General features: G+C 28.9%; 2 protein-coding genes across 3 annotated transcripts in view; one reads left to right on the top strand and one right to left on the bottom strand.

Annotated features, from left to right (window-relative positions):
* Window positions 1-27815, top strand: part of LOC123295291 (kinesin-like protein KIF19) — a 50132-nt gene that overhangs the window by 19471 nt on the left and 2846 nt on the right. For both annotated transcript variants that reach the window (XM_044876583.1, XM_044876582.1), the window contains exons 4-8: window positions 21146-21295; window positions 22180-23042; window positions 23916-24138; window positions 24196-24409; window positions 24478-24613. In XM_044876583.1, coding sequence (XP_044732518.1) covers window positions 21146-21295; window positions 22180-23042; window positions 23916-24138; window positions 24196-24409; window positions 24478-24613 — 1586 coding nt within the window. The remainder of the gene's footprint in view (window positions 1-21145; window positions 21296-22179; window positions 23043-23915; window positions 24139-24195; window positions 24410-24477; window positions 24614-27815) is intronic.
* LOC123295292 (aurora kinase C-like) lies at window positions 16260-17581 on the bottom strand. Its single transcript, XM_044876584.1, has one exon. The coding sequence runs from the start codon at window positions 17514-17516 to the stop codon at window positions 16275-16277; it is 1242 nt and encodes a 413-aa protein (XP_044732519.1). The 5' UTR covers window positions 17517-17581; the 3' UTR covers window positions 16260-16274.

Genomic DNA, 27815 nt, shown 5'->3' with positions numbered 1-27815 from the left:
ACCTTCGAAAATTTTCTAGCTAGTTCCAAAGCATACTAGAACATTAGATGTGTTCAAATATCTTAACCAAAAATAAATTTTGCTTCTGAGATTGGGTATCTATTCCATATCCATCTTATTGTAAAACCTTTTAAAGCTTCTCCTTGGAAAGTGCTTAGAAGAAATTTTCATTACCCACTCTCAAACCTAAATCATAATACGCAAATGATGGTGATAGAACCACGAGATCACTTAAAAGAACCAAGATAGTAGAACCAAGTATCGTTTTTCTTAAAATAAATAAAATGGCAAATGGATACTAAAAAAAAACATAATTGTTCATAATTCTTTCATGCCACTCTCTTCCAAGTGCCATTTGCCACCATAGGTCACGCGATCCAATCAAGAAGGGGGTTTACTTCAAAAGCTACGCTGAGTTACGCGAAGGGAGCGGTGGCAATGAAGTCAAACTACATAATTTTTTTGATATATATATTTTTTCGCACAATGAAAATAGTTTTCAGATAAAGTTGCGATATATCGATATTTAATTTCAAAATTCAAACATTTGTTACTTTTATATTTTAAGAGCGATATATTATTACAATGACGTATGTACCTACACGTGATTTGTAGTCATATATTATGCGGCTTATCTGGATTTAGCACGTTTCAACTATCCTAGACGCCGCGGTATTTGGCCAAACACATTTTTTTAAAGTTTGGTAGCAGAAAATATAAATTGTCTTCCCTTTATAGTAAAGATTACGGCTACATGGAGGGAGGGAGAAGTTTTTTAATAATTTTTAAACCGATTATGCCCTTTACTCAATCGATTTGAAATTTCGATATGTTATAAGTATTTACTTTTATTTTTGGAAAATCCTGTTAATTTTCTCAAATCTACCATCTGTGAGTAAGGCGTCGAGTTGATACGTGGACTTACATGTGCACAGAAAATTTCTTATAGTCTCTCAAAAATTCTTTATTTTTATTTCATATATTTAAGATTCCAGTCTTCGATAATCCACCATCACCGATGACATTCTCCATTTTTTAAAACTTAATTGCGTCATTTTGTATAATAATAAAATTATATGTTTTTATAAATATTATTTTACAAAATAGAGTAAAAAGCTTGTCTCATTTACGTGCAACAATGGGGGTGATGATATCAAAATAAATTATTACCTAACTTACAACAAATGTTTAATTCACACGTAAAGCTATTCTTATAAGGTATAACTTTCTTTATTTGTTAGTATAATTATTATTATTTTATTTCTTAGGTAGGTATATTATGTTTCATTCTTTGCATACCTTTTAATTAATTTCATATATAATCAATTATTAAAATGGATATTGTTTATAATTTCAATTTTAATTATAATAATATTTCATTAAATGACAAGTGAATATACTTATTTAATAATAAACATAAAGCTATCATACATTTTTATGGACTTATTTGCAATGGGTCAAAAATTTGCATGGATGTTGTCCTTATGCAGTTATTGAGATAGTTGTACTTTTTCTAGGGCTTGAAATTGGGCTAGTTGTAAGTTCTAGGGATCGGTAAAATTGGAGCGGCCCTCATCAAAATTAGATAGATATTTCCTTTTCTTCTTGTTATTATAAGATTTTTGCCTCTGACCCTGTCCATCTTTTTTGCGATACCCAACAAAACGCTCTTCGTATTAAAATAAGAAAAAAAGCGATGTATCCATCAATTTCAGGCTGGAAGTGTAATTTAATATTTGCCGAGTCAATAATTTAAAAAAACACACTTCCATCAAAAGAAACATTTCTCTGTCTTTTCTATTAGAAATTTTTCCCAACTCCAAACTGGGTTGTTTTGGCCAATTGCAAATTAGTCCAAAAAATGGATGGAAACTTATGACTTAAAATAAACTTGATTATTTCTTCCACTCTCTTAAAATTTTAACAGCTTTTGGCAGTATTAATGATGATATGAGAAATACATGGTATGCTTTCTTCGTAGACAAACGCTGCTATATTCGGACAATTCTTAAAATAAACAAGTGGAAATAAACAACTGACAAGGTTAATTGTTGAAATACCCTGTATAGACAAACGGTGTTGAATATCAATAATAAATTCATTTTAAAAATACTATATTTTTGATTCTTTATGCATACAAAGATTTTCCAAAAAGTCTTTTTCAGAATTTTTAAGGGGATTAACAATATATTTTGACTTTTATTTTCTAATGGTCTATAAAAATTTACATAGAATGAGAGTGTGGGTTAAAAAGTTATAGGTATAATTCTTAAAAAAAAACACATGCAAGCTTTCATGTCGTGTCAGTGAATTGAAATGATATCTAACCGTCTGGCATTCTAGTTAAAATATATTTCATTTCAGTAAAATGAAAAAATTTATACGTAGTCTATATGGAAGAATTAAAATTTTCATATAACCTACGTCAAACAACCTACATACAGAAAATCATATGTAAAACAAAAAAATAGTTTTAAAAACTACATTTCCTTCCCTGCGCCAAAACCATCACTTTTTTTGCTCTTATTAACCATACTATTAGCACATTATTTTTTTTCGTTTCGACTTAAGAATTTAAATAAGAATTAAAAAAAAAAAAAAAAAATAGATGGAAATTATGGTACCTCACCTTAGGAATAGGCTAAAAATCATTAGTTTTATATGTGTGTGTTTCTCTATCGTAATAGATCCTCTCAATCAAATTGATTGGCTTCAATGTTTTATTTTCCAAAAAAGAAAGCTCTCAGTTGATATAATAATGGTTCCAAATTATGTTTGTTGAAATTCTGATTGATATTTTGACTTATTTGCAATAAGTAAAAATTTGTGTGGGCATAGTATAAGTACTTAATTATTATCCTGAGCGCCGATAATAAAAACATAAATAATAAAAGAACGAGAGGTGTGGCGGGACACCCAGTCGGAACTATGTTCCTTTCGCTATAAATTAATTTTTATTAAATAACAAGCACAATGAAGAAATGCTAATAAAATTGTATTTGATAATTTTTTCGTTAATCATATAATGAAAATAGTCATTTTATTATTTTATTATTTTAAAAATGTATATTATAAAATATGTTTTTTTCAATTATACATGTGTAGTATACATGTAGATGTAAAATTATTTTATATTTGGGTATCTTAATAATTTTTCGATAAATTACCAAAGCTCAGAATAATTTTGTTTTGGCTACTGTTCATAGTAATCAAAGATCTATGATTTTTTTAACTTTAAAGTGTGTTTTTGAGCCCAATGGTATAATTTAATTGATTCGAATTTATATTTTTGCTAAATTTTAGTTACTTTAAATAAGAATTTAAAAAAAACGAACTACTTAAATTAAATTGTGTGCTTTAGAAATGTACTTTCTTTTTTTAAATGTTGGCCTCGATAAAACAACGAATCATAAGTATAATTACTTATGATTAAATGTTGGCCTCGATAAAACAACGAATCATAAGTATAATTACTTATGATTCTGATCTTTGGTTAACTCCTGATTACTGACATGGACAAGTTTTGGCTTAACGACTTTTCGCATGAAAAGTCAGCGTAACCAAAAGTCCATAGACACGTTGAGAATATCATTTATTTTAAGATATTATTTATTTTAACTATACAAAAATGTCAGTCAGACACATTTTTTGGTCTAGGCCCTATCTACCAAAAGAACGATTACAAATTATGTCATTTGTGCAGAAATAAAAAACTTAAATCTGGACAGTAATTAAATTTCGATCATTAAATCATTTCCACTTTGAACTAATACGCATTATTTCCTCGTACAGGAAGGTAAATAATTACATTAAAGTAAATTTTGATTATTTTATTGAGTAATACTTATCAATATTAATGCAGTATGTCAAGTAATTGCTTTATTTTCTACATACAATACTAACATTTGTTTGTGTGTGAAGGTCGCGTGTATTATATGTTTTTAACAATTTTATTTAATATTGATGTATAATGTTTTGATAATATTTATTTGTTTGTTGTCGAAAATCTGTTTTTATACTCATTTTTACCTTAATAGCATAGATAGATAGTTGTTAGAAATATTGACAAATAAATAAATTCTTCTATCATTAAAAACCAGACATAATATAATAATAATTAGAATACGGAACACGAAAACGTAATAACTATACCAGTATAGTAAACGAACCTTTTTCTTTCGAAAAAATTGTTTGCTGGGTGTATTGACTTGTGGTTTCTTGCATTGGCTTCGGAAAATTATCCTAAAAAAAGTCTATATGGTTTAAAGCAGAACTTTTCAGTTTTAACCCCCGCGCCATTGGAATGAAAGGAGTTTATATCGTAAAGTAAATCAGATAACTTTTAAAAGGTCAAAATGCTAAAATAACCCGAAATTTAAGATATTTTTATTAATAAACTTCTTTATGCAATATCCCCTCCCTTTCGGGGGTCTGAAAGACTCTCAGAATTATATAGACCATTTTTTTGTAAGTTAAGACTTTTAATGACGTAAAAAAGAGTTTTTGGGGTTGCTGATCTCGAATTTTCAGTTAAAATGTTAAATTTGTTATCCTTTCGGATTCCATTAGCAAGGTTTTCGATTACCAGTTTTAGCGAGAAGTCCGGTACTCTAATGGAGGGATATTGCGTTTATGTGTAATTTACGACCACGTGATTTGAACTAACAAATTAGCATTTACCCTGTGCTTATTAAAAATTGAAAAATTTTACACGTTAGATTTCTAGAGCATACGCTCTTTACGGTCTATGCATCATATACACTTTCTGCTGAATTTACAAGTTTAGCACAAGAGAAGCCAAAAAATTTACAAGCATGAAGGAAGGTATTTATTTATGGATATTAACAAGCTAAAACTAGCAAGATAAAAGAAAGAAAATTGAACGTTTTCGTTATCTATCACTTCAATTACGAGTCATAATCGTCATAATAGAAAAAAACTGTCTGGCAATTATTGTCTGACCAATTATTTTAACAGTCATGACTTGCAAAATATCTATAATATTAATTCATAAAATGATAAACTTATTTGTATTTTTTTTTTTATTTAAATGCACACACAAATTTGAATAATTTGTTTTTGATTTAAATAAAATTGTTTGTAATTTGAAAAAGCTCAGTTTTTATACCTTGTATATATGAAATATATCAAGGTATATACTAAGTATAGCCCCAAGTTTGTAACGCTTAAAAATATTGATATAGAACAAAATTTTTGATATAGATTTTCAAAAAATCACTTAATAAGTTCATTTCTGGTTTTCCACCGGTCCGCCTGTCCGTAAACACTATAACTCAAAAGCAAAGAGAGATATCAAGTTAAGAATATATAAATAGTTTATAGCTTCAATTGGATCTTGGATCTGTAAGACTCTTGTAAACCGTTAGAGATAGAAAAAAAGTTTAAATACAAAAAAAATTTAAATTGTTCCTTATAAGAAAATAAATAACTTTTGAATGAAACATTTTTTCGTAAACAATTACTGTTTACCCGTGGGGGCGGAAAATAGAATATTATAATATGTATTATATGGGAATATCAGTTATGTGTATGTGACACTACAGTCGTCTTATATATACACGACTGTGGCTTAGATGACGTAAAAAACATACGAGTACATAATCAAGACTGTCTATACATAGTATTTCAACATTTAATTCAGTCAATTGTTTTTTTTTCCATTGTTTAATATATTTTCAAAAAGCAACAATAGTAGACCTCCCGTAATCCGACGCTGTCTATAATCCGACATGCCTAAAACATTACATACAATGCACATTTATTTTAGCAAATCTTCGTCAATGCCTGTTTCTTTGACAGGGTTTAACGTGCTTGATTCTTGATCTTATCATTTTAGGAGAAACCACTTGGTGCCACTAATCTCTTTGTCGGATTGCCATGGGTCAGCTGTATTACTTTCACCCACATTTTTAATGCCATTGCAATTTTTTACCTTGGAAGTCAAATTTTTCCAACAAGAGATAATTTCTGGTTCCCAATGCAATATTTTTGAATTAAAATAAATGCTGCCATTTATATTAATGAGAATTTCATAGAAAGGGAATTAATTCGATATCATTTCATGAAAATATATTAAATACTTTTTAGTCTTTCTGTGTCATTAGTATACGTCACGTCACGTCACAATGAATGAGTGCACTTAGTTGTAACATGTTATTTGAACAAATCAATACCCAAACATAAACACTCGTATTGGTAATAAAACACAAAGTATATTTATTAATATTATTTATTACTACCAGCGGCTAGCCGCGACTTGGACATGCTCGCATGACTGTAGAAACAAATACAACATCACATCATTTACCCAGAAAAGAATGATTTCTTTTCGATTTATTTTTGCTGCATTTATGCATATTTTTGTTTGTAGTTTACTATTAGACAAAACCATTGACGAACCATCAAACGATTACAGCTATACAGGATGTCCCCAAAGGAGTTACCCAAGATCTAATCAAAAGTTATTTAACAAAGTAGAATTCATAAAAAATATACAGGGTATATTGCTACATATCTCGGCATTGATTTCTTGAACCGCTTCCCTTATTATCTGTTCAAAATGGTCTACATTTCTAAACGATCATTTAAACCTTATAGGTAATAAAAAAGTTTTCCATATATGTAGCATCCTGTATACTATAACTTAGGTTTTCTTTATATTTTGTTAAAGATGTTGTCGAGAAGATTACTTTTAGAAGCATAGAAAACAAAAAAAAAAAACAATATTAAAAATTTTCCTAGAATCATTTAGATCAATCAAATTTAATTTGATTAATTAATTTAATTTTCTCTAAGGCTAATAGAAGATATTAATTATTTAAATTTCAAAAAATTGCGAAAATGGCCACTTTGAGCCCTGAAAAACAAAATAAAAAACTAAATATTTTAACAAGTGAAAACAAACAATTGACTGAGTTAATTGTTGAAATACCATGCATAGTCAGTGTTGATTTCTTTATCACATTACACATACAAACATGTGACACATACATAACTGATAATCAAGTATAGTACATATTATAAAATTTCCGCTTAATTGGCGCCCTCACGGGTAAAACAAAAGTTGTTTAACTTTTGATAAGGAACATTTTTTACATTTAAACTTTTGTTCTATCTCTAACGGTTTACAAGATGGGTCCTACGGACCCAAAACCCAATTGACCTATGATGCTCATTTACGAACTTGACCTCACTTTTTACGTCCTGAGTACGCTGTAAAAATTTCAGCTCGATATCTTTTTTCGTTTTTGAGTTATCGTGTCCACAGACGGACGGACGGACAACCGGAAAGGGACTAATTAGGTGATTTTATGAACACCTATGACAAAATTTTTTTCCTAGCATCATTATTTTAAAGCGTTACAAACTTGGGACTAAACTTAATATACTATGTACATTTCATATATACATGGTATAATTATTCCACAGTTCTTAAATATTCTTCAAACATCCCTCATCAAAGTTCCATAGCGTTTTAGCCTATTATTTTATCGTATGCCGTTCTAATTTAATAAATAATAAGTGCTTGATTTTGCATTCACTTGCTCGGTAGTCTAGTTAACTTTCAAAAAAAACGTTTCAAACAAAAGTTGCTTGATTTTTTAAATTTTACTCTAAAATAAAATTGAAAAACACACTTTCATAGAAGAACACACTTTCAGACAAACTTATGTTTTGTACTTCCTTCGAAGTGCTGTATTTTTTATAATATTGATGGAACACAATTATTATATCTAATAACAGTTACATAAATATTTATTTTTAATGAAAATATTTGAATTTAAATATCGATTTCATTTTTTATACAAATATTATTAACATTCAGTGTCGATATCTACACTGTGTTGATAAAACTTAAGGTAAAATTGTAAAAATTTATAGAAATTTACTTTACAGTAAAATGTGGTATTTCTAACAAAAATGAAATCCATGTGTCGAAAATTCTGAGCAAACAACACAGAATAAAATTTTCCATGATATTTATTTAAAGTACAACAAAATTAAATAAAAAATCATGGTCAAAAAGAAAAAAGTCTTGCATCTTTGAAATTTACCACAGTTGTTTATTAGGTTGTAAAATTTCGTACCAAAAAATCGACCTTTCAAGAGAGGAGGGGGAGGTAACCTACTTTATTGGTGATTCAAAAAATTAGTATTTTACAAAAAAAACTTTGCAAAAAATAAAAGAGGATCGATCTTGTTAACCGATAGTGATAGGACAAAAGTTTAAACATAAAAGTTATTAAAAGAAATAAAAACTTTTGTTTTGTTTTGTGACCATTTTCTCCAAAGCTATAAAAGATAGGAAAATTTGCCGGTTGCTTCAACTAGTGTCTTGTGAAACATTCTTTGAAAAACGAAAGAAAATTATAGGAAATAATTTCGAAAATTTTAGAGAAGTAGAGAAGAATGTGTGCTGTTTCCTTTTTATTATTTATAATAATGTTTTATACACATTGGATACGTTTATATATTAATTTAGCTTCCGTATATTTATGGCCACAAAAATCGAAAAGTAGTCTACGGATTGACAAGAAAGTCCCGAAAATATCACGGGAAAAAATATTTTAAAATAACTAAAAACGGGACAAAGTCGCATAAATATCAAATGTGTTTCTAGACTATTTTTTACCGACTTTAAAAAAGGAGAAGGTTCTCAATTCGAATGTATTTTTTTTTTTTTAATGTTTGTTATCTCAGATCTTTCGACTAGTGTTGAAAGCTGGTGTTTCCCGTGTGTTCCCATTTCAATTTGGTCCAGGCGCGACAAATGGACGAATAGTTCAATATCACGCCAACTGATTTCGATTATTCTTTTTTTAGTGACAAATTAGTTAGTGTACTTCAGATTCACTAAAAAAAGTCGACCTCAAAAAAAAAAAACTATTTCAAAACAAATTAATAAGCACTAAAAACTAAAAACATAACGATAATATAATGTAGTAACTATAATAATATAACTATTTTTGGTGTCGATGTCAGCCAAGTTAATGTAGCAAACTCTTCTGTCCCAGTTGTTTCCTTGGCTGACACCGACTCCAAAAATAACAATAATTGTAACTACAGTATATTATCGTTATTTTTTTACTTTTTATATTAATTTGTTTTGGAGTTTTTTTATTTTTGGAAATCGGCTTTTTTTTTATTTACTCTCCTAATACTTATTATCAGACAAAGTCACAGCGAATGTATGTTAATAATTGCAATTAATACAAAAATAATATAAAATTAAAAAAACAGAGTTATAGTTATAAAGTTTTAAGTTTTCACTTCTGCCGGCAGTCCCCATAACTGCCAATCATTTTTTTTTTAAATTAACATATTACAACAGACGCGAATTCCACTATCCTTAAGGACTCGGTAAAAATGTAATCATAGCGCCCTCGGCCTTCTATAGTTAACTCTAGCCTAGCTTAATTACTAAGGGATTTGAAACGAACAACTGTATTACAAAATAATTGGTAAGCAATGTAGGTAATCAATATTGCGACACGTGCATATTAAGTCAAAGTCGACGTTAATTTCAAAATAAATATTATATAATCATATACATTTGATATAATAGAAATATATAATATTATAGTTTAATTTACGATGGATTTTAATAAAAGATAATAAATAATAAAAGCGGAAAAGTACTATTTTATAAAGTTTTCCATTATTATTGAAAAACAAATGAAAAATTTATTAATTGAAATATAGGTACTTTTTATACCAATCTAGTTTTAAAGTACCTATGTAGGTAAAAATGAAGAATTTTTCATTTAAAATGATAGAACTGTTTTTAATTAAACAAGTGAACACAAACAATTGACTGAGTTAATTGTTGAAATACCAGGTATAGACAGTTTTGATTTCTCTATCACATTACGCATATACCTATACATGTCACACATACATAACTGATAATCCCATATTAATACATATTATAAAATTTCCATCTAATGTATGCCCTCGTGAGTAAACAGTGATGTTTACAAAAAAATGTTTCACACAAAAGTTGTTTATTTTTTTATAACATTTAAACTTTTGTTCTATCTCAAACGGATTACAATATGGGTCCTACTGGCCCAGACCCCAATTGTCCTGAGTACGCTGTAAAAATTTCAGCTTGATATCTTTTTTCGTTTTTGAGTAATCATGTTAACAGACGGACAGACAACCGAAAATGGACAAATTAGATGATTCTACGAACACCTATACCAAAAATTTTTTCATAGCATCAATATTTTTAAGCGTTACAAACTTGGGACTAAACTTAATATACTATGTATAATAATAATATCATCGATGGCATTATTTGTGCTTCTGTTTAAGGGCACTCGATCCAAAGGATAAAATGTCGACTCTTTCAGGCAAATGAATCACATGATACACGGCAAGTAGCTAAAACTAATTTGAATATATCAATGTCAACGTTATGTGTAATGTTGCGAGATGATTTTCCCAATATTAATTATATATCTCGCTGTCCAGTAAATTATTGGATTACATTTGGCTGGTATTATATATATTACATAAATTTCCATAAAATACTCTTTCCAAAAAAATAAAAATTGTATGATATCTTATAACACAAGTTGTTCAATTTAAGTTTTAAAAGTCCTATCATTTTAAATGAAATACTCTTTGTAGGATGGTTTGAGAATTTTTCAATAATAAATTATTTTAACTATTAATCATTTTTGAATATACAAAAGAAATAATAGGAACACTTTTATATTGACAAAAATTTGTCAATTAAAATTGGTTTTCAAGTGGATTTTCAAATTATATTGTCATTCTATTAATTTAATAAATAAGGACACTTAAGGTTCAAACAGGTCACCAATTCAAAATTTTATAGAAAACAAAATCCGTAAGTTTAAGTTTTTCTATCGCCATATCGAAAACAGTAAAATGTGTGAGCTGTGTGGCCATTTGTAGAATGGCACTAATGGCAATATTTTTTGTGGACTTTACGTCATAGACTTTCACGATTTCGATTCGCAGAATACTTCTAAAATACATCTAAATCCGTCTTTCGACCCTTTTTTTTCTTGACTTGACAAAAATTTGTATAGAAAAAGTTCTGTAACTGACAATTTTCAATTGATTCTTAAAAATCGCGTGCTCATATTACTTACTTACTAGTCATTAACTGCACCTTCGACGTATTGAACTCAATAAAGTTTCATCTGGCGATAATAATTCGTACTAATTAAAACAGGAAGTGGATCCCTTTCAGTAGTTCTAATTTAGACTAACAGATGGCAATACACATACTTACCATTGTTAAAAGCCAATCAAAATATTCAAATTCAAATCAGATAAAGTCCGCAAACTGGCGATAAACATTCGTACTAATTAATACAGGAAATGGATCGCTTTTTCAGTAGTTCCAATTTAGACACCAGGTCACTTACCCATTTATCAATTATCATGTGTTTTATTTAAAATGGGGTTATGGAACTTGATGCCGATGCTTGATGCTGGACATAACTCTATATTTCTTTCAAGTTGGTGGAACCATAATAATTGACCCGCACAGCGTCAAGCGTCATAATTAGGTAACACCTTAAGGAGATTTATTGGCCACCATTTGAGTTGGCCACCACTTAGTTTCCTCTTAGCGCATTTTCTATTTTCTGATAATTTCACTCATTTCAAGAGATATTGACATTCACAACACTACGATATTTCTACCCCGATCCAGACGTCAACAAAGTTCAACAAAAATAGCGCAAAGTTTAGAGGGTATAGGAAGGGCAGATGCCTTCCCCTAAAGACTCGAAAAAATGCCAGATTTTACGGTACGATTTATAACTACCGCCTCAAGGATCAAATTTCGAAAGTTTGTGGGTACATTTTTCGCCTTCGCGAATTCACGCCCCCCCCCCCCCCCTTGGGTATTTTATTTTTATACCATGCATATATGAAATATACATAGTATATTAAGTTTAGTCCCAAGTTTGTAACGCTTAAAAATAATGATGCTAGGAAAAAAATTTTGTCATAGGTGTTCATAAAATCACCTAATTAGTCCATTTCCGGTTGTCCGTCCGTCCGTCTGTGGACACGATAACTCAAAAACGAAAAAAGATATCGAGCTGAAATTTTTACAGCGTACTCAGGACGTAAAAAGTGAGGTCAAGTTCGTAAATGAGCATCATAGGTCAATTGGGTCTTGGGTCCGTAGGACCCATCTTGTAAACCGTTAGAGATAGAACAAAAGTTTAAATGTAAAAAATGTTCCTTATCCAAAATTAAACAACTTTTGTTTGGAACATTTTTTCGTAAACATCACTGTTTACCCGTGAGAGCGCCAATTAGGCGGAAATTTTATATATAAAATATTATAATATGTACTATACTTGATTATCAGTTATGCATGTGTCACATGTTTGTATGTGTAATGTGATAAAGAAATCAACACTGACTATGCATGGTATTTCAACAATTAACTCAGTCAATTGTTTTTTTTCACTTGTTTTAAATTATTATACTCTACATTTTACAACTATATATTTTATCAATCCACTATCCTGTGAGCTCTCTTGCCGACTGGTTTGTTAACTATTATGACGAACCATCAAAATAATTTTAGCCACCTTCCTAATATTGTTCCCATATTAAGTTCAGGTCGAAAAAATTCTCGATTTTAGCTTTATATGTGGTACTTATATCATCTAAATGAGCTATTACATATTCAAAGTAATCTATACCCACTTTTAAGCATGTCGTTATCAAAAATTAGAGCTTTTGTTACTCTCTAAAATATGTCAATAACCTTTTCTCTTTTATGTAATTTTTATTGTATAAAAACTTATAAAACACGAATATTCTAGCTAAGTTGTCCTAAATGTTACTAATTTAATAAAACATTTTTTGAAAATTATATTTATGGAAAAATAAAGTTATATTTTATTTACGATAATGTATTGTATTTAGAACGGTCAATAGCCACTTTGTTTAATATTATTAGATAATATACTCTGGATCTAAATATGTAGAGACATCGAACTTACTTAATACTTAAAAAACGTTATGAATGTTTAATTATTAGTAATTATTATCTTTAGGACAATAACAAACAATACTTACCCTAATATTTATGAGTGGTATTTTTTCTGTACATATATTTTCCACCAAAACACCCTACATAGTCAATGTTAACTTACGTTTCTGTTCACACGATTTTAAGTTAACCCAAAACAATTGTCACGCAATTTAATAAAATGAAAAGTACTTACCTACTTTCAATTTTTTATAATTCGACTGTTATTGTTAAATATTAAAAGTAACTTTACACGTTTAAAAAAATGTAGTAGTGCGAAAAGTACCAAATTTTGAATTTATTCAAAATAAAAAATATTTTTGTTTGAATAAAACTTGGTATCAAGAAGGGTTTTGGTATTTGAAAGGTGGAGTTCGTTAATGAGAAAATATAAATATATACAATAAATTTTAACGATAGTCATTTTTTCAAAATTCCATCATCAGTACAAAAGCAATAGCTCCATTTCTTTCGACAATTCGCTAAAAATTGTATTCTTGCTCCTATTGAAATAATTACGCAATAAATCGGCTATCTCATATTAAAAATCAGATCATCGACAGTCATTGTCCAATGAAATTGGTCCAATGTTCCATATTGTAGGTTTTTATAAGTGAATTATTTTGCACAATACTCATTTTGTTTTGTCGATTCCATTTTTAATCACATACGACAATTTTAACGACGGTCGTTTTAAACACTATCGTGATGATAAAATATATCGTTATTTAAGTAATATTATAATTGTCTGTCTGATTCATTTTAATGTAGTGACCTTTTGTTTATTATAGAAATCCATTATACATTACAGCATAGTACATTTTATTTATATTATTGATTTTTTGTTACATTCTCACTTTTTAATGCAGCAAATGAAAATAAAAAAAAACACGCAATTGTTTAAAAAAAATGATTATATTTTTACCTTAAAGTTTCATTAAAAATTGCTTATAAAACAGTATACAAAATTATGGAATAAATTTTATTATTTCTAAACAATTTTATCACTTCAAATCATGGAAATTTCGTTTTTTTTTCAATGCGAAACCTATAGCCATAATTAAGAAGGATCTTTAATAAGAACAGTTCCGATTTTGATGAATAATGTTCTTTTTGTAGATATATTATTTAATATTAGAAACATTATAATTGGGGTTATCAATCAATCTTTTTTTAATCAATTTTATATGTATAGGTGTCTAAAATAAATGTAATACGGAGCGAATGAATATACTGCTAAAATTCAGAATTTTTTAAGCATAAAAGATATAAAATTTAAAACAATGCCTCCATATCTTCATTTGCTGTAGTATCAAATATTCACATCAGAATGGTAAAAGATGTGAATATTTGATACTACTGGACTCATCCAAGCACTTTAAAAATTTACGATTATGTGAATGCAACTTTTCAATACTTCTGTTCCTCGCAATGCTATCGGTACACAAAGAAAAGCACCTGTAAGCTATATTTTTAGGTACAGCTATAAAACTGTATATAGTTTCTTGAAGGTATTAAATGCGATCAATTTTTTTTAATAAAAATGAGTATTTGTACCTTTTTTGAAAAAAGTCTTTAAATATATTATAAAAATTAAACATTTTGACATATTAAAATCAAGGAAAGTCGAATAAAACCAACCTCGACCCGATCGGATTTTTGTTGGGCGAGGGATCTCATTCCTGGGGAAAATTTTGTCTTTTCTTGAAAAGTGTTAATAATCCGTAATCTGTCGTAGAGGACATAAATATTTCAAACTTAATACTTCTCCGTCAATGAGATTGTTTGTTTTCAAAACAAAATTGGAAGATCTAAACAAGAAATTCAGACAAAATGACAATATACTAATAAAAGATAGTTTTTCTTGGGAACTTGGATTAAATTATCTGGATGTTCGATTTTCAAAATTTGCATCGTTTCGTTGACCTTTTATTTTCAAAGGTTATTTTTTTGGAAAAGGCCAACAAACCGTTGCAAATTTTTAAAAATCGAACATCCAGATTATTTAATGCAATTTCCCAAGAAAAATTATTTTTATTATATTTGTAACATGGATGAGATTCAGAATATGGATTGAGAATACAGCAACAGAATGAGATGCTTATATAAAAATTACGATCAAATTTTTTGCATTTCCGAATTATATTTGATTTTTTAGATTCAAATAAAATCAATACACAAAATAAAATTGAAAAACTTGAATATATTTGACATTAAAATGATTACTTAACACATTATTTTAATTGCCATTTAACAATTCCAAAATTTTCATTCACATTAATATAGGGGAAGTACAATCAAGACAAAAGCATAAGGAAAGGGTCATGCGCAAATTACATGGAAAAAAGGAAGCTCACTTTTTAAATCTTTACAAGAGGAGCGAAAATAAAAATGGCAACGACATCCAATAATGAAAGGATTTTTTTTGCAATCAGCATTTGGAAATTATAATGTATTTAAAACTTGACAGATAGAAGAAAAGTCTGTTTTGAATTTTTCAAACAGAAGTTATTAAACCATTTTTTGATTTTGGACGTTCTACTATTTATTAGAATGCTTCAAATTTTGTCCATTACGTAGGTCGTTGCCAGAACTAATTTACAATTAGAACCTACTTAATTTAAGATTGACCTTTCAATGTTATCTGTTCGCGGTTCTTCCAATTTGATAAAACATTTAATTATTATGATATAAAAATTTGCATATTACTGAAACAGCATAATTTGTTTTTTCGATCAATTTTTTACTAAAATTATTCAAATGTATTTTCAATCTTTAATAATATTAATAATTTAATTAACAATTCGATGGAATCCAAATCAAAAACCGAATTCAAAAATCCAGTTTTTTAATATTTCGGGTTCACATTTGGAACAGTCCCGAATTCAATTCATACTCTTAATGAGAAAAACTTATTGAAAACCCTCATCAACTTTTTTTGAATTCCATTCGCTCTAGCATAATGGAAAATTAAAAAATCATGAAGTTTCAGTAATTTTTTTATTTTAATTACAGAACAATATCTTATTTTGTGTCCGATTGCACTTCCAATTTATCCCAATTATTCCAATTTAACTCACATTTAAAAATTACGTTTATAAACAGTCTTTTTTCACACTAAATTAGTATATAAAATTCAAAATCTAAAATATTCAACGATGCAATGTAAAAGCCTTGCTAAAATTGAAAATAATATCAAATTATAAAATAAAAAACTTTAGTTATTATATGACACAATCCAAGGATGAATTAAAATATTTGATATACTTAATCGTTCCTCAGGATTTTTTTTTAACAATTTTGTAATTAAATCTCTTGGTCCACTAGTTACATGAGATGGAAATGAATAAATGCCTTGACTTATTTTCTTGTAAGTTTCTTCATATGATTCAGTCTCAAATGGAGGTTTACCAACCAAAAATTCATAACATAAAACACCTAAGCTCCATAAATCAACTCGTTCATTATGTGTTGATCCATTTATCATTTCAGGTGGTAGATAATCCAATGTTCCACAAAGCGTAGTACGTTTTGATGATGGTGCATGTACGGACCATCCAAAATCGGCAATTTTCACTTCACCTTGCGCTCCAATCAATAGATTTTCTGGTTTTATATCACGATGAATAACTTTTTTATCATGACAATAACGTAAAGCATCCGCTATTTGTCGAATATACGTAGCGGTTGTTCTTTCATCAAATCGGCCGAAAGGTTGTGATTGTAATTTTGCATAGCAGGTTCCACCTTTTGCATATTCTAAAATTAAGTAAATACGGCTATCATCGTGGAAATAACCATACATTCGTAATATATTTGGATGTCTTAGATGTGTTTGAATTTCCACTTCACGGCGAACTTGACGTTCAACTCCATTTGCTAGTATTTGCGATTTAAATAAAACCTTCAAAGCTACAATAAATTTTGAATTTTTCTCTCGTGCTAGATAAACATGCCCGAATTTACCTTTTCCTAGTGCCCGCCCGATATCAAAATCATTTATTATCCACGATTCTTTCTGCTTAGGTGTAGTTTCTTGAGGATTATCCGATTGTTTACCTACTTCACTTTCCACAAGAGTCTCCGGTGTTTGTGAAGTTATAGCTATTTTTGGTGGTTCTTTATTTGTTTGTGTTTTTTGTTTGATTGGAATAATCGTAGAAGTAGCTTTCTCAGTTTTATTTTGACTAGATGTTGGATTTTTATTCACATTATTAACTTTATGTGGTATATTTTGACTTTTACTACTCGTAGGTTTATTTGCCGGTATCACATTTTCTTTATTCGTAGCAATGTTGTTTTTAACACTTTCAGAAACAGTTTTTGGAATATATTTCGATGTTGTAGTCGTTAACTTGTTACTGTTTGTTGCATTTGTTTTGGATGCTACAACAGGAGCAACTTTCTTATTTCGCAACATTTTTTTATAACTACAGACGTATCTCAGCTGTGCACTCATCCAATATAACTGTTTTTAACTTTTTAATTCTCAAATCGTAACCGTTTTTTTTCAATATTCAAAATTAGAATTATATCGATAACAGCAGAAGTATATAGAATTGTCGCTAAATTGACATTTACACACAGACGTATACACACAAGCACAGATCACAGACATAAAGTAAATAAATAGACAAACAAGGCAACGATATATATTGTTCATGTATTTAAGTGTATTCGGACTAAATTAATTTGTAGTATTTTCTTCCAAAGTATCTTGGAAAGATGATAGATAACACATATTTCCCATCTTATTACTAAGATTTATATAATCTAGGTGAAAATATTTCCCAAAAAATTATTCAATTGAAAGAGGCATTCGGGCTTATTAGTAATACATTGGACACTTGTGAAGCCAGTAACTAATCGATCATATAAAATATAGTATCTTCTGAAATTTTTTTATTTACCCTCTCTCTCTCTCTCTCTTTTGAGGAATTTTTGTATGGAATTTTTTTGATTGTACTAAAAAGTAAATCAAAAATTGAATATGACCCTTATTATAGCCGAAAAGCAGGTATTTTTTACTTTAATCTTTTTTTATTTAAGAATAACAGTGTCAATAAAGTATTTATTTTGGTTATTATTTCTATAGACTAAAAATTTCATAATTGACGAAAAAAAAAAAAATCTACAAAAAATTTTAACAAGTATAAAAATTGTCAATGTTGAATAAGAAAACACATTAATATTGTAATAATATAGCGCATGTTAAAATACTTATTATTTGTCATTTATAAAAGACGAAAATTATATACAAAACTTATACTTACTTTGTCACCTTTTTTTAATGTTCTTTGTAGATAACTTTTATAAAGTGTGTATGCCACATAATATAAAAAATATTCATCATATTATTTAATTTATCGATTTATTGATTGTATTTTTATTCCTATTTATTTGTTTAGGCAAGATACGTGGATTTTTTGTGTTTTGTATTAAGTTTAAACTTGAAAAAGATATATTCCAACTCAAAAGAAATTAAAAACTTTCAATTATAGGGTAATATGTAGGACTTAGAATACAATGTTCCTTGTATCATTCCAATATATCTCGGCAGATAGTGCTAGTTACTGGGCAAAATTTTTATTGAAACGTGTGTATTTTGTCAGAACGCAGGCAGGCTGAAGACTGGTTATCAATACGTTTTTGTTTTCGAATAAATTTAAATGATAATGTTGTCTTCGTTATAATCATCAGAGAGACCGTTCATGCGATGTTAACATCAATAATTATTAAACCAGCTTAATAACTCCGGCCTAAGCGATAGTGTACAAGCGTGGCAATGATAAATTTTTTAAGACAATTTAGTGATATTTTATATAAATTTTTTTAATTATTTATTGTTCAAAAATAGTATCAACATTTTTGTAAAAATCGACATATTTACAAGTTCGAGTTAATTTGTTAGCGATAGTCACAAGTGCCTTTTTCTTTAGCGGCAGGTAATTCAAATTACCTGTCGCTAATCTTAAAGCATTAATTTATCTACGAACTCCAACCCACACAAAGCTCATAAGCGAATGAGACCGACGTAACGTACGCTGTAATTTGTACGTGGACAAATTACACATTAACGTATAAATCACAAGCAAGCTTTATAAAAGGTAATTTATGTATTATATAATAAAATTAACTAAATTATTAACCGAAACTAAAAACAAACAAATACTTTTGTTTTTCTTGTCTCCAAAAATATTTAAATAATTACTGTTGTTATAAATTACAATATATATGCATTACTTATAATTAATTACATTATACCTAAATAAATGTAAATCACTATTTTTGTTTATTGATTTTTATTTGTTTCAATTTTCTGACTTGTTTTTATGTTTAAAAAAAAATATTAGAAAATGTATCAATAATCACCCAAGCTTATAGTAACAGTTTTTATTTATTTAATGCATAAACAAATTAAATATCAAATAAATACTCACAGTAGAAGTTTAAAAAAAACTTCTGTGCAGCAGAAGTTCATTACTAAAGTCATATTTCTCCCTCATAATAGATCAATGTTAAAGTGCACTTAAAAAATTAGTAATTAGGCAACTTGTAGGACGTAAATGCTAAGTGTTTGTCAAATAATCGAAAACTAACGTACATTTATATTGTATAACGTATACGTAATTCATGCAGCCTATTTATTAATTTTGTTAGTTAACATTAACATTAATCGTTCCATTGAATTAACAATTTATTGTTTATTAAAAAATAGAAACATTTCCACCATTAACTCATGTGTTATTAATGATATTTGATTTGTTACTAATGATGCTTTAACAAATTGCAAGCGGTTTCTTTCGTTTTCCTTTTTTGTAACATCTTTAACTGTACATGAGATGTATATTAAATATCTCCAGCTTACGTAACTATTTTCAAGATAATTCATTTATCTTTGAAAATATGACTAAAAGTTTATTGGGTAAAATATAAGTCTGTTCCTAAATACAAGCCGACATGCTGCTTACCTCGATTTGTCTTAGTCAATCCTATATATTTCACATAGAAATGACAAAGACAAAATCGTGAAAGCAGTAATTAAGAATAGACTATTTGTATCACAATCAATGAGTATTGGATGAGTACTAATCAGAGCAATTCATTATGTAATCGAAAATCGCGTAGCCAGAATAAAATAACGTCTCTCTTTTAGGATATTTTGTATATACTTTCAAAATATCAGTTAAAATGGAATACGTGGGGCGATAATGCTAAGCATTTTCTTCAGGCCATTAAACAAAATTTTGAAATTAATTTTGTTTGACGATTTTGTAAAGCAATTTACGCAATATTTCAAAAACTGCATTCCAAATCGTAAATTGACCTTAATTTTTGTGTATTTAAAAAAAATGGAAAATTTTTTGATCTAAGGTAATTTTGCCCAAAAAGTACAGAAATTGGGTTTTCTTGATGATGAATATATTAGTTTCTGAGAATCGACAAAAATCGAAATCTCACAAGTTTTTCAGACCTTTCAAGTAAACAAAAATTAAGTAGACAACAATCTACACTTCCAAAAACTTGTGAATATTAGGCTACTTAAAAAAAAGTATGTTTATATTTTTAATTAAACGAAAATTTGATCGAACTTCTCCCCAATAAAATCGTATCCAGGAAGTCAAAATGCATTAATAAAAAAATTTAATAGATTCATCGAAATAATCAAATAATTTTGCCCATTTGGAAGCTTTTCACACCCAGGCGCGGATCTAAGGGGGGGGGGTCACATGGGTCATGACCCCCCCAAAACAGCCCGCATTTCAAAAAAAAGAGCTTAATCAATATTTTACAAACCGAAAAACAAAAAAAAATCTTTGTTTATTTGGTTTTTTTGTTATTTTATTGAAAAACAAAAATGACAAAAATCCTACGACCACCCCCCCCCCCCCCAAAAAAATTTCTAGATCCGCGCCTGTTCACACCGGCTCCATGAAAGTCGAATTAACATTTATTTACAATGCGTTAACAATGTAACACTTTTCTATATATTTAACATCGTATAGTTTTTCTTTGTAATAAATAATATCTACTAACTGACCCTTAATAACATTAAATATTTATCTGATTTGAATGTATATTTTAAAGGTTACGATATCATGTATGGAAATTTATAATGAACAAATTCGTGACCTTCTAAAGCCAAGTTCAGGGTATTTAGAACTACGTGAAGATTCTAAAGGAAAGAATATACAAGTTACTGGTTTAACGGAATTATCAACAACGTCTACGGAAGAAGTAAGATCTATCAAATTTGTTTATGATTTATTAATAAGACTATTTACAGGGTATCCCAGAATGATCGCATCTAGATAAAATTATGATAAATAGAAAAAATTTGTTAACAGAAAAATGTATAGTTTTTTTTAAATCATATATGATTAAGGGGGTGCCATATACTAAGTATTGGGTTTTTTAATTTACACCATAGAATAACAAAAAAACAAAAATTGAAAATTACATATTTTTAATTTATGTCAAATAATTATTCTTATTTTCTTTCCTTTATTATTCTTATTTTTGACCTTCGAAACGTCATATTTATTGCAAATATTTTCAAAATTAAATAACAATATTCAGTTTTTTAACCACGTAGGAACGAGTAGTGACAAAAAATAGCAAGAAGTTTGAATAAGGCGAAATAAGATTATTTAAATTCTAAAATAAAACATTGTTCTATCCTTTTTTACGTAATATGATGTTACCGGTTTTCTTAGAACATATGTGTCAGACCCCAAATATCGCCATTAAACACAAAAGTCGAAAAACTTCATTCACATTAATAGGATCTGATATTAAGGGTCATATATGCTGTCCCAGTTATAATAATAGATGAATTCATCAAATGGTATATGACGTTAGACTAATGTCGATTTTTCAATACAAACATAGCCGAGAAAGTTTCAATTTCTAGATGTGGGAACTTTAATAAAAAGGATATTATCTCTTTTCTGCCAAAATTTGTACCCTATTTTCGCTATAAAAACAATCCTTATCAAGAAAAAGACGTTTTCCTGCTAAGTTTATTGAGAAATAGCGTAACTTGAATCACCCTGTATAAACTATCGATATACATAAAAGAAATGTACAGTCATTAAGTAATTCTTTCATTTTTAATTTAGGTTTTGGAACTTTTACTAAAAGCAAATAAATCGCGTACAGTTGAGCCTACAGCCGTAAATAAAACATCGTCTCGAAGCCATGCATTAGTCAGTGTAACAGTAAAACAAACAATTCCAGCGAACTATCAACAAACGGCCAGCAATAATGGTGGTCGTTTGCATACAAGCGTACGTCAAGGACGTTTATTTATGATTGATTTAGCTGGGTCAGAACGAGCAAATAAAACAAAGAATCGGGGCAAGCGGTTACAAGAAGGTGCTCATATCAATCGTTCCCTTCTCGCTTTAGGCAATTGTATTAATGCTTTATCGGGCGGAGCACGTTATGTTAATTTTCGCGATTCAAAATTAACACGATTACTAAAAGATGCACTCAGTGGAAATTGTCGTACAGTTATGATTGCACATGTGTCACCAGCTGCGGCATCGCGTGAGGAATCACGTAACACACTAATATATGCAGATCGCGCCAATAAAATCTCTACAAAATCGGAGCAAAATATTATGAATGTTGGCTATCATATAACACAGTATCAAACTGTTATTAATGAATTACGTAATGAGATATCACGTTTGAAAACAAAAATGCAAGAGGATCGACCACGTTCTGGGCAAGCTGAACGTATTTCAGCATCACAACGAAGTAACGAGATTAAAATGTTACGTGAACAAATCGTGGAAACTTTTAAAGAACAAATGAAATTACGTCGGCGTTTAATGGAAATTGATACACAATTGTTAAGTTTGGGTATGGATGCAGAACGTCAACATATGATTATTTCAAATTGGGAGTCTCGTAATAATAAATTATATAAAAGTAATCGAAATAGTACGTCCAGAGCTCGAACACAACAAAGTTTAAGGTACGTTTAAGATATTATAAGTATTACAGATATTGTAATTGTGTACAGAACTTGTTGTTACACCAATCTAAGTAGCATATATAAATAATTATATAACTTTGTAATTACATTACATTTTTCATAGTTAATGAAAATTAACTATGAATCTTTCCTAATACTATAAATGCGAAAGTAACTTTGTTTGTCTATCTGCTTGGCTTTCACGGCCAAAGCCACCGAACCGATTTTGATGAAATTTTATATGCAAATATCTTGAACCCTAAAGCTTTAACTATGGGGACCATTTTTTTTCAAAAATCAACCCAAAAAAGAAAGGTGACATGGGGTGAAAGAGGTGAAAAAGATTTATATTACTTATACTATATATTGAATTCTGAAGTTGCAGGACGGTATGTCAGCCCGATGAGCTTCGTCATAGTTAACATGCGAAAAAAGGATAGATTGGGAATGGGTAAGAGGGTTAAGGGGGAAAGGATACTCTGTGTTGCATATTGATTGTTCCGCTTCATATATCCAATTATTCTAATTATGCAAATTATTTTTGAAGAAAGTCGAATTCGTCCAGTGAAGCGTACTTGGATTGACTTGAATTGGCTTGGATTTATTAATTTATATAGGAGGATTTCTAAAATCATTTGAAAAAGGGCACTTTCCGGAATTTGACTATAGTACCTCATACGCTCTAAATGATAATCATCAAAATATGAATAAAAAGTTATTTGTATAAAATTTGGTAGTTTAAACCTCTTTAAAATTTTGAACGGGGAATCACAGCTAATTCGAACGGTTTTATTATTCGAGACAATTTTCTCCAAATGGCTTTCGCGGCCTTTAAACATTTCTTTATAACTAATTAATGCATATTTACCATAGAAGGAAACAACAAAATACCAGTGATTCATCAGGTACAAATGGTTCAAATGATGGTGATTCATATGTGTCTGATGGTGAAATAGAAGGAGGTGAATTAGCTGTACAACAAGCATGGGCTGAATTAGCTGAAATTGAAAAGGAACAAGAAAGATGGCATGATGAACGACAAAGAGTCGAAGAAGATTTGGAATTATGTCGACAGCACGGTGTAGCTCTTGAAGATGTAAGTTGCTTCAGTTTTTCATATCAACAAACAAATTATGAACTTTTTAATTTTTAGGAACTACCCTCACGTATTAGTACGGACGATGAACGTGAGTTGTTGGCGTTACTATGTCGTGTCCATGAATTGGAAGCTGATAAATTGGCTTTGCAAGGTGAACGAATTGCTAGAATGCATGAATTAAAACGTCGCGATACAGCTTTATTGCGTTGTGAACGTCAAAGGCAAATTAGTGATGCAATTATTACCCGACAACGGCAAATAATGGAAGGTAAATATACATAATAAGCGTTAACAATATGTACACAAATATTAAAAAATATCGGTTATAATTTTCAGAGGGAAGTTTAAATTTGCCACCTGACTTGCAAGAACTATACCAATTGTATCAACAAGAAATTTACGCATCCACATATACGGACCCTGGTTTCTATGGGTTTGGAAGTACTGATAGACTCCCCTCAATTGGACGTGGGTAAGTGTGAATATCGTTAATTGAATCGTTTCGTTTTTGCAGATGAGGTTTTATGATATCTCCAAAAAGTTATGGATGATCATTAATGTTTCGTTTTGAGAAAATTTACAAAGACTTGTACTTTAAGACTCCAGGAAAGTTTCAAGTTTATCAAGATTGCAATGTTTAAACGCAACTCAGGGAACATGTTAAGGAAATACATCTTTTCACTTCGGGGTACATTTAAGCTAGGCAACGATATAGCTAAATCGTAGACAGGATATTATGCTTACAATTAGTTTGAAAAAGCAAAAAACTAGTAGTAATTTGAAACAGAAAAAAAAAATAGATAACGTGACCTTACGCTGTGATTTGAAAGGGTCTGCCCCTTTTTCGATATTCCGCCACGCTCCCAGTGCCCCCAAGCAAAGCTGTGGACGTTGAATTGTACTCAAATGTCAACGGTAGAGAATAATAAGAATAATAATTGTATTAAATGCACGATTCATTTAGCGTGTACGTAGTAGACGTAAGAAAATGAATGAGGTCTCAAAAAGAGTGTGGACAAATGGGATATAAGGAGGGTGCAGCAATTTTTTAATCTGCTTAAGGTTTCAAAATTCCTAAATTCGAACATGAGGTTTCCTTGAAAAGATTGGCACACGGACTCTACATTATTAATCCAGTAAAAATTTAAATGATCACGTTGTATAAAAAAATAAAAATTGCATTTTATTTTGTTCATTTAATCATATTTGACGTACCAACCGATGCAATAGTAGAATTTTTGTCCGAAATTAAGATAGCCCATTGAACAGTTATAACCTCGAAGAAACGAGACTAATAAATCAATGCATGCTCGTGCACTCGTAAAGTAGCGTGTGGAACTATATCGCCTGTTAAAAGCTACTGTAAAGGTATTTTAAGGCTACCTGTAATGAAAGGTTATTTGATATTAATTAGATAAGGTAAGGTTTAGATAGGTTGGAATTACTTTTGAATTTAAATCAGGAATTTAGTTCTGTGTTTAAATCGGCGTATTTTTTACAAATATTACAGGGTCATTAATTTTTGTTTACGGATTAAATTATACGAAAAATTATATTACATACCAACATATGAATATAAAATAAAAATATATAAACACTTCATTAGATATTCTTTTTTAGTTAAATATTGGATTAATAGCACGCGAAAAAATTTATATTTATAAAAAATTTATATGCTTTTTGACCTTCATAAGAAATTTAGAAAGAAATGTATTTAATATTTTCTTTTATTTATTTTTTTCTACGTTGTAACCTTGAAGGAGTACAGCAGGATCTGAAGACAGCTACTACTACGATACTGATAACGATTTCCTTTAAATTTTGACAGCATTATTAAGATTAATTTTAGAATAAATTTTGAGAAAATTAGGTAGTTAGTAATTAATCACTCATATATTCATTTTGTATTTTGAAAGTTTTCACAACGATAAATTCACTTAAGGTAGTATAGCAGTATCGAGAGTTCTAGTTAACTACTAGTTTTTTAAATATTTATTCATAAGTTCATAGTTTCCTTAGTTAAGACATATAAATAGACTGTGCCGTTTAAGAGATATAAATAATTAAATTTATGCAAAAATACAGTGGCTCTTATGATTTCCTTTGTTCAATTTTACCGGAAATGGTTTATGAATGCAAAATTGGCACAGTTCATCTATAGTAGAAAAACATATTGATGTATTAAACAGCACTTAAACGGCATCTGTATTTATCGCACAATTTTTATACCATATATATATGAAATATATCAAGGTATACTAAGTTAGGTCCCAAGTTTGTAACGCTTAAAAATATTAATACTACGAACAAAATTTTGGTATTCATAAAATCACCTAATATGCCCATTTTCGGTTGTCTGTCTGTGGACTGAAATTTTTATAGCGTGTTCAGGTCGTAAAAAGTGCGGTCGAATTTGTAAATGAGCAACATAGGTCAATTGGGTCTTCTGGCGAGATATACAAGTAAGAGAAATGTTGTATATGTAAGGGAAAATAAATTTAGGGAAGTATATAACGTACATTTTTTCTTTTTTGCGTTATATTCTATTGTCGTTGACTATTTTATATTTTTGTTATTGAAAGTAATTAAATTTAACACGTGTGTTTACTCAAAATATTTTGAAATACATCGAAATCACATATTTAACCTTTTTATATTGTATTTATCAGTAATTTCACCTTAAAAATTTAACGAAAGTTGTTACTGCTTAGTACTAGTCAAATTAATTCATTTAAAATGTTTTTTTTTTGTTTTTTTTTCTAAATTATTTCTTAAAAGTAGCTATTACGGGTAAAAATTATTGCTGATTTGAATAGCGTAGTATGACTTCCATACTGCTATACTACCTTAAATATCACTTATGTATAAGAACTGGCAACGTTATGATTTGATTTAAGTCGACTGGATTTTAGATATTTCTTGTTGAAATAATGTAGGAATGAATTACGTCTTGCATTGCTAAAATCGCGCCAGATTTTTCAAAACAATTTTTTAAAGCATTTTAGTGTATGTAATTTTAATAATGATTTAGGTTTATAGTTAAAGAATGTATAGTTTTAATTTGCCTGGCAGAAATTCAGTTAATTAATGCAAACTCTTTCATATGCAAGACGTACATCATCTTTACCCAAGTTCAATAAGGAAAGGAATATCCGAAATTCAGCCGTGTTTATATAAGCTGTCGAAAACGTTACCAGCTCACGTACTCTATAGTTCACATTTTTACACTCTGAGGAAATATTATAATTGTACACATATTTACACTTAAAATAAAACTAATTATGAATAATTAATTTGTTCTATTTTTAATTTACTGCGTTCTATTTTAAAATTTTGTGGTTTTGCATATGTAAATTTTTCATAAATTATATAAAATTGATAGAAAAATGTAGAAATAATTATTACCTTTACTGCAAACACTTAATAAAATCTTGAAAAAATATTTTTTTTAAATTTTCTATAGCAATTAAAAATAATGAACATCTAGAGGATTTATTTACCTATTAAACAAATTTCCTCTAATATTGCCTGAAATCGTTTCGAGCAATATACTTAGTTATTCATATGTGATTTTGGAAGATACCTTGGAAAGTAAACATTTTGGGTCAAAATATCCTTACCTTACATACTAAGTTTTATGGAAATCAAAAATACAAAAATTTACTTATTATTTT

This window comes from Chrysoperla carnea, chromosome 3 (assembly GCF_905475395.1).
Source record: "Chrysoperla carnea chromosome 3, inChrCarn1.1, whole genome shotgun sequence".
NCBI classification, from domain to species: Eukaryota; Metazoa; Arthropoda; class Insecta; order Neuroptera; family Chrysopidae; genus Chrysoperla; species Chrysoperla carnea.
The sequence above is the reverse complement of the archived record's forward strand: the minus strand, read 5'-3'. Positions and strand labels throughout refer to the sequence as shown.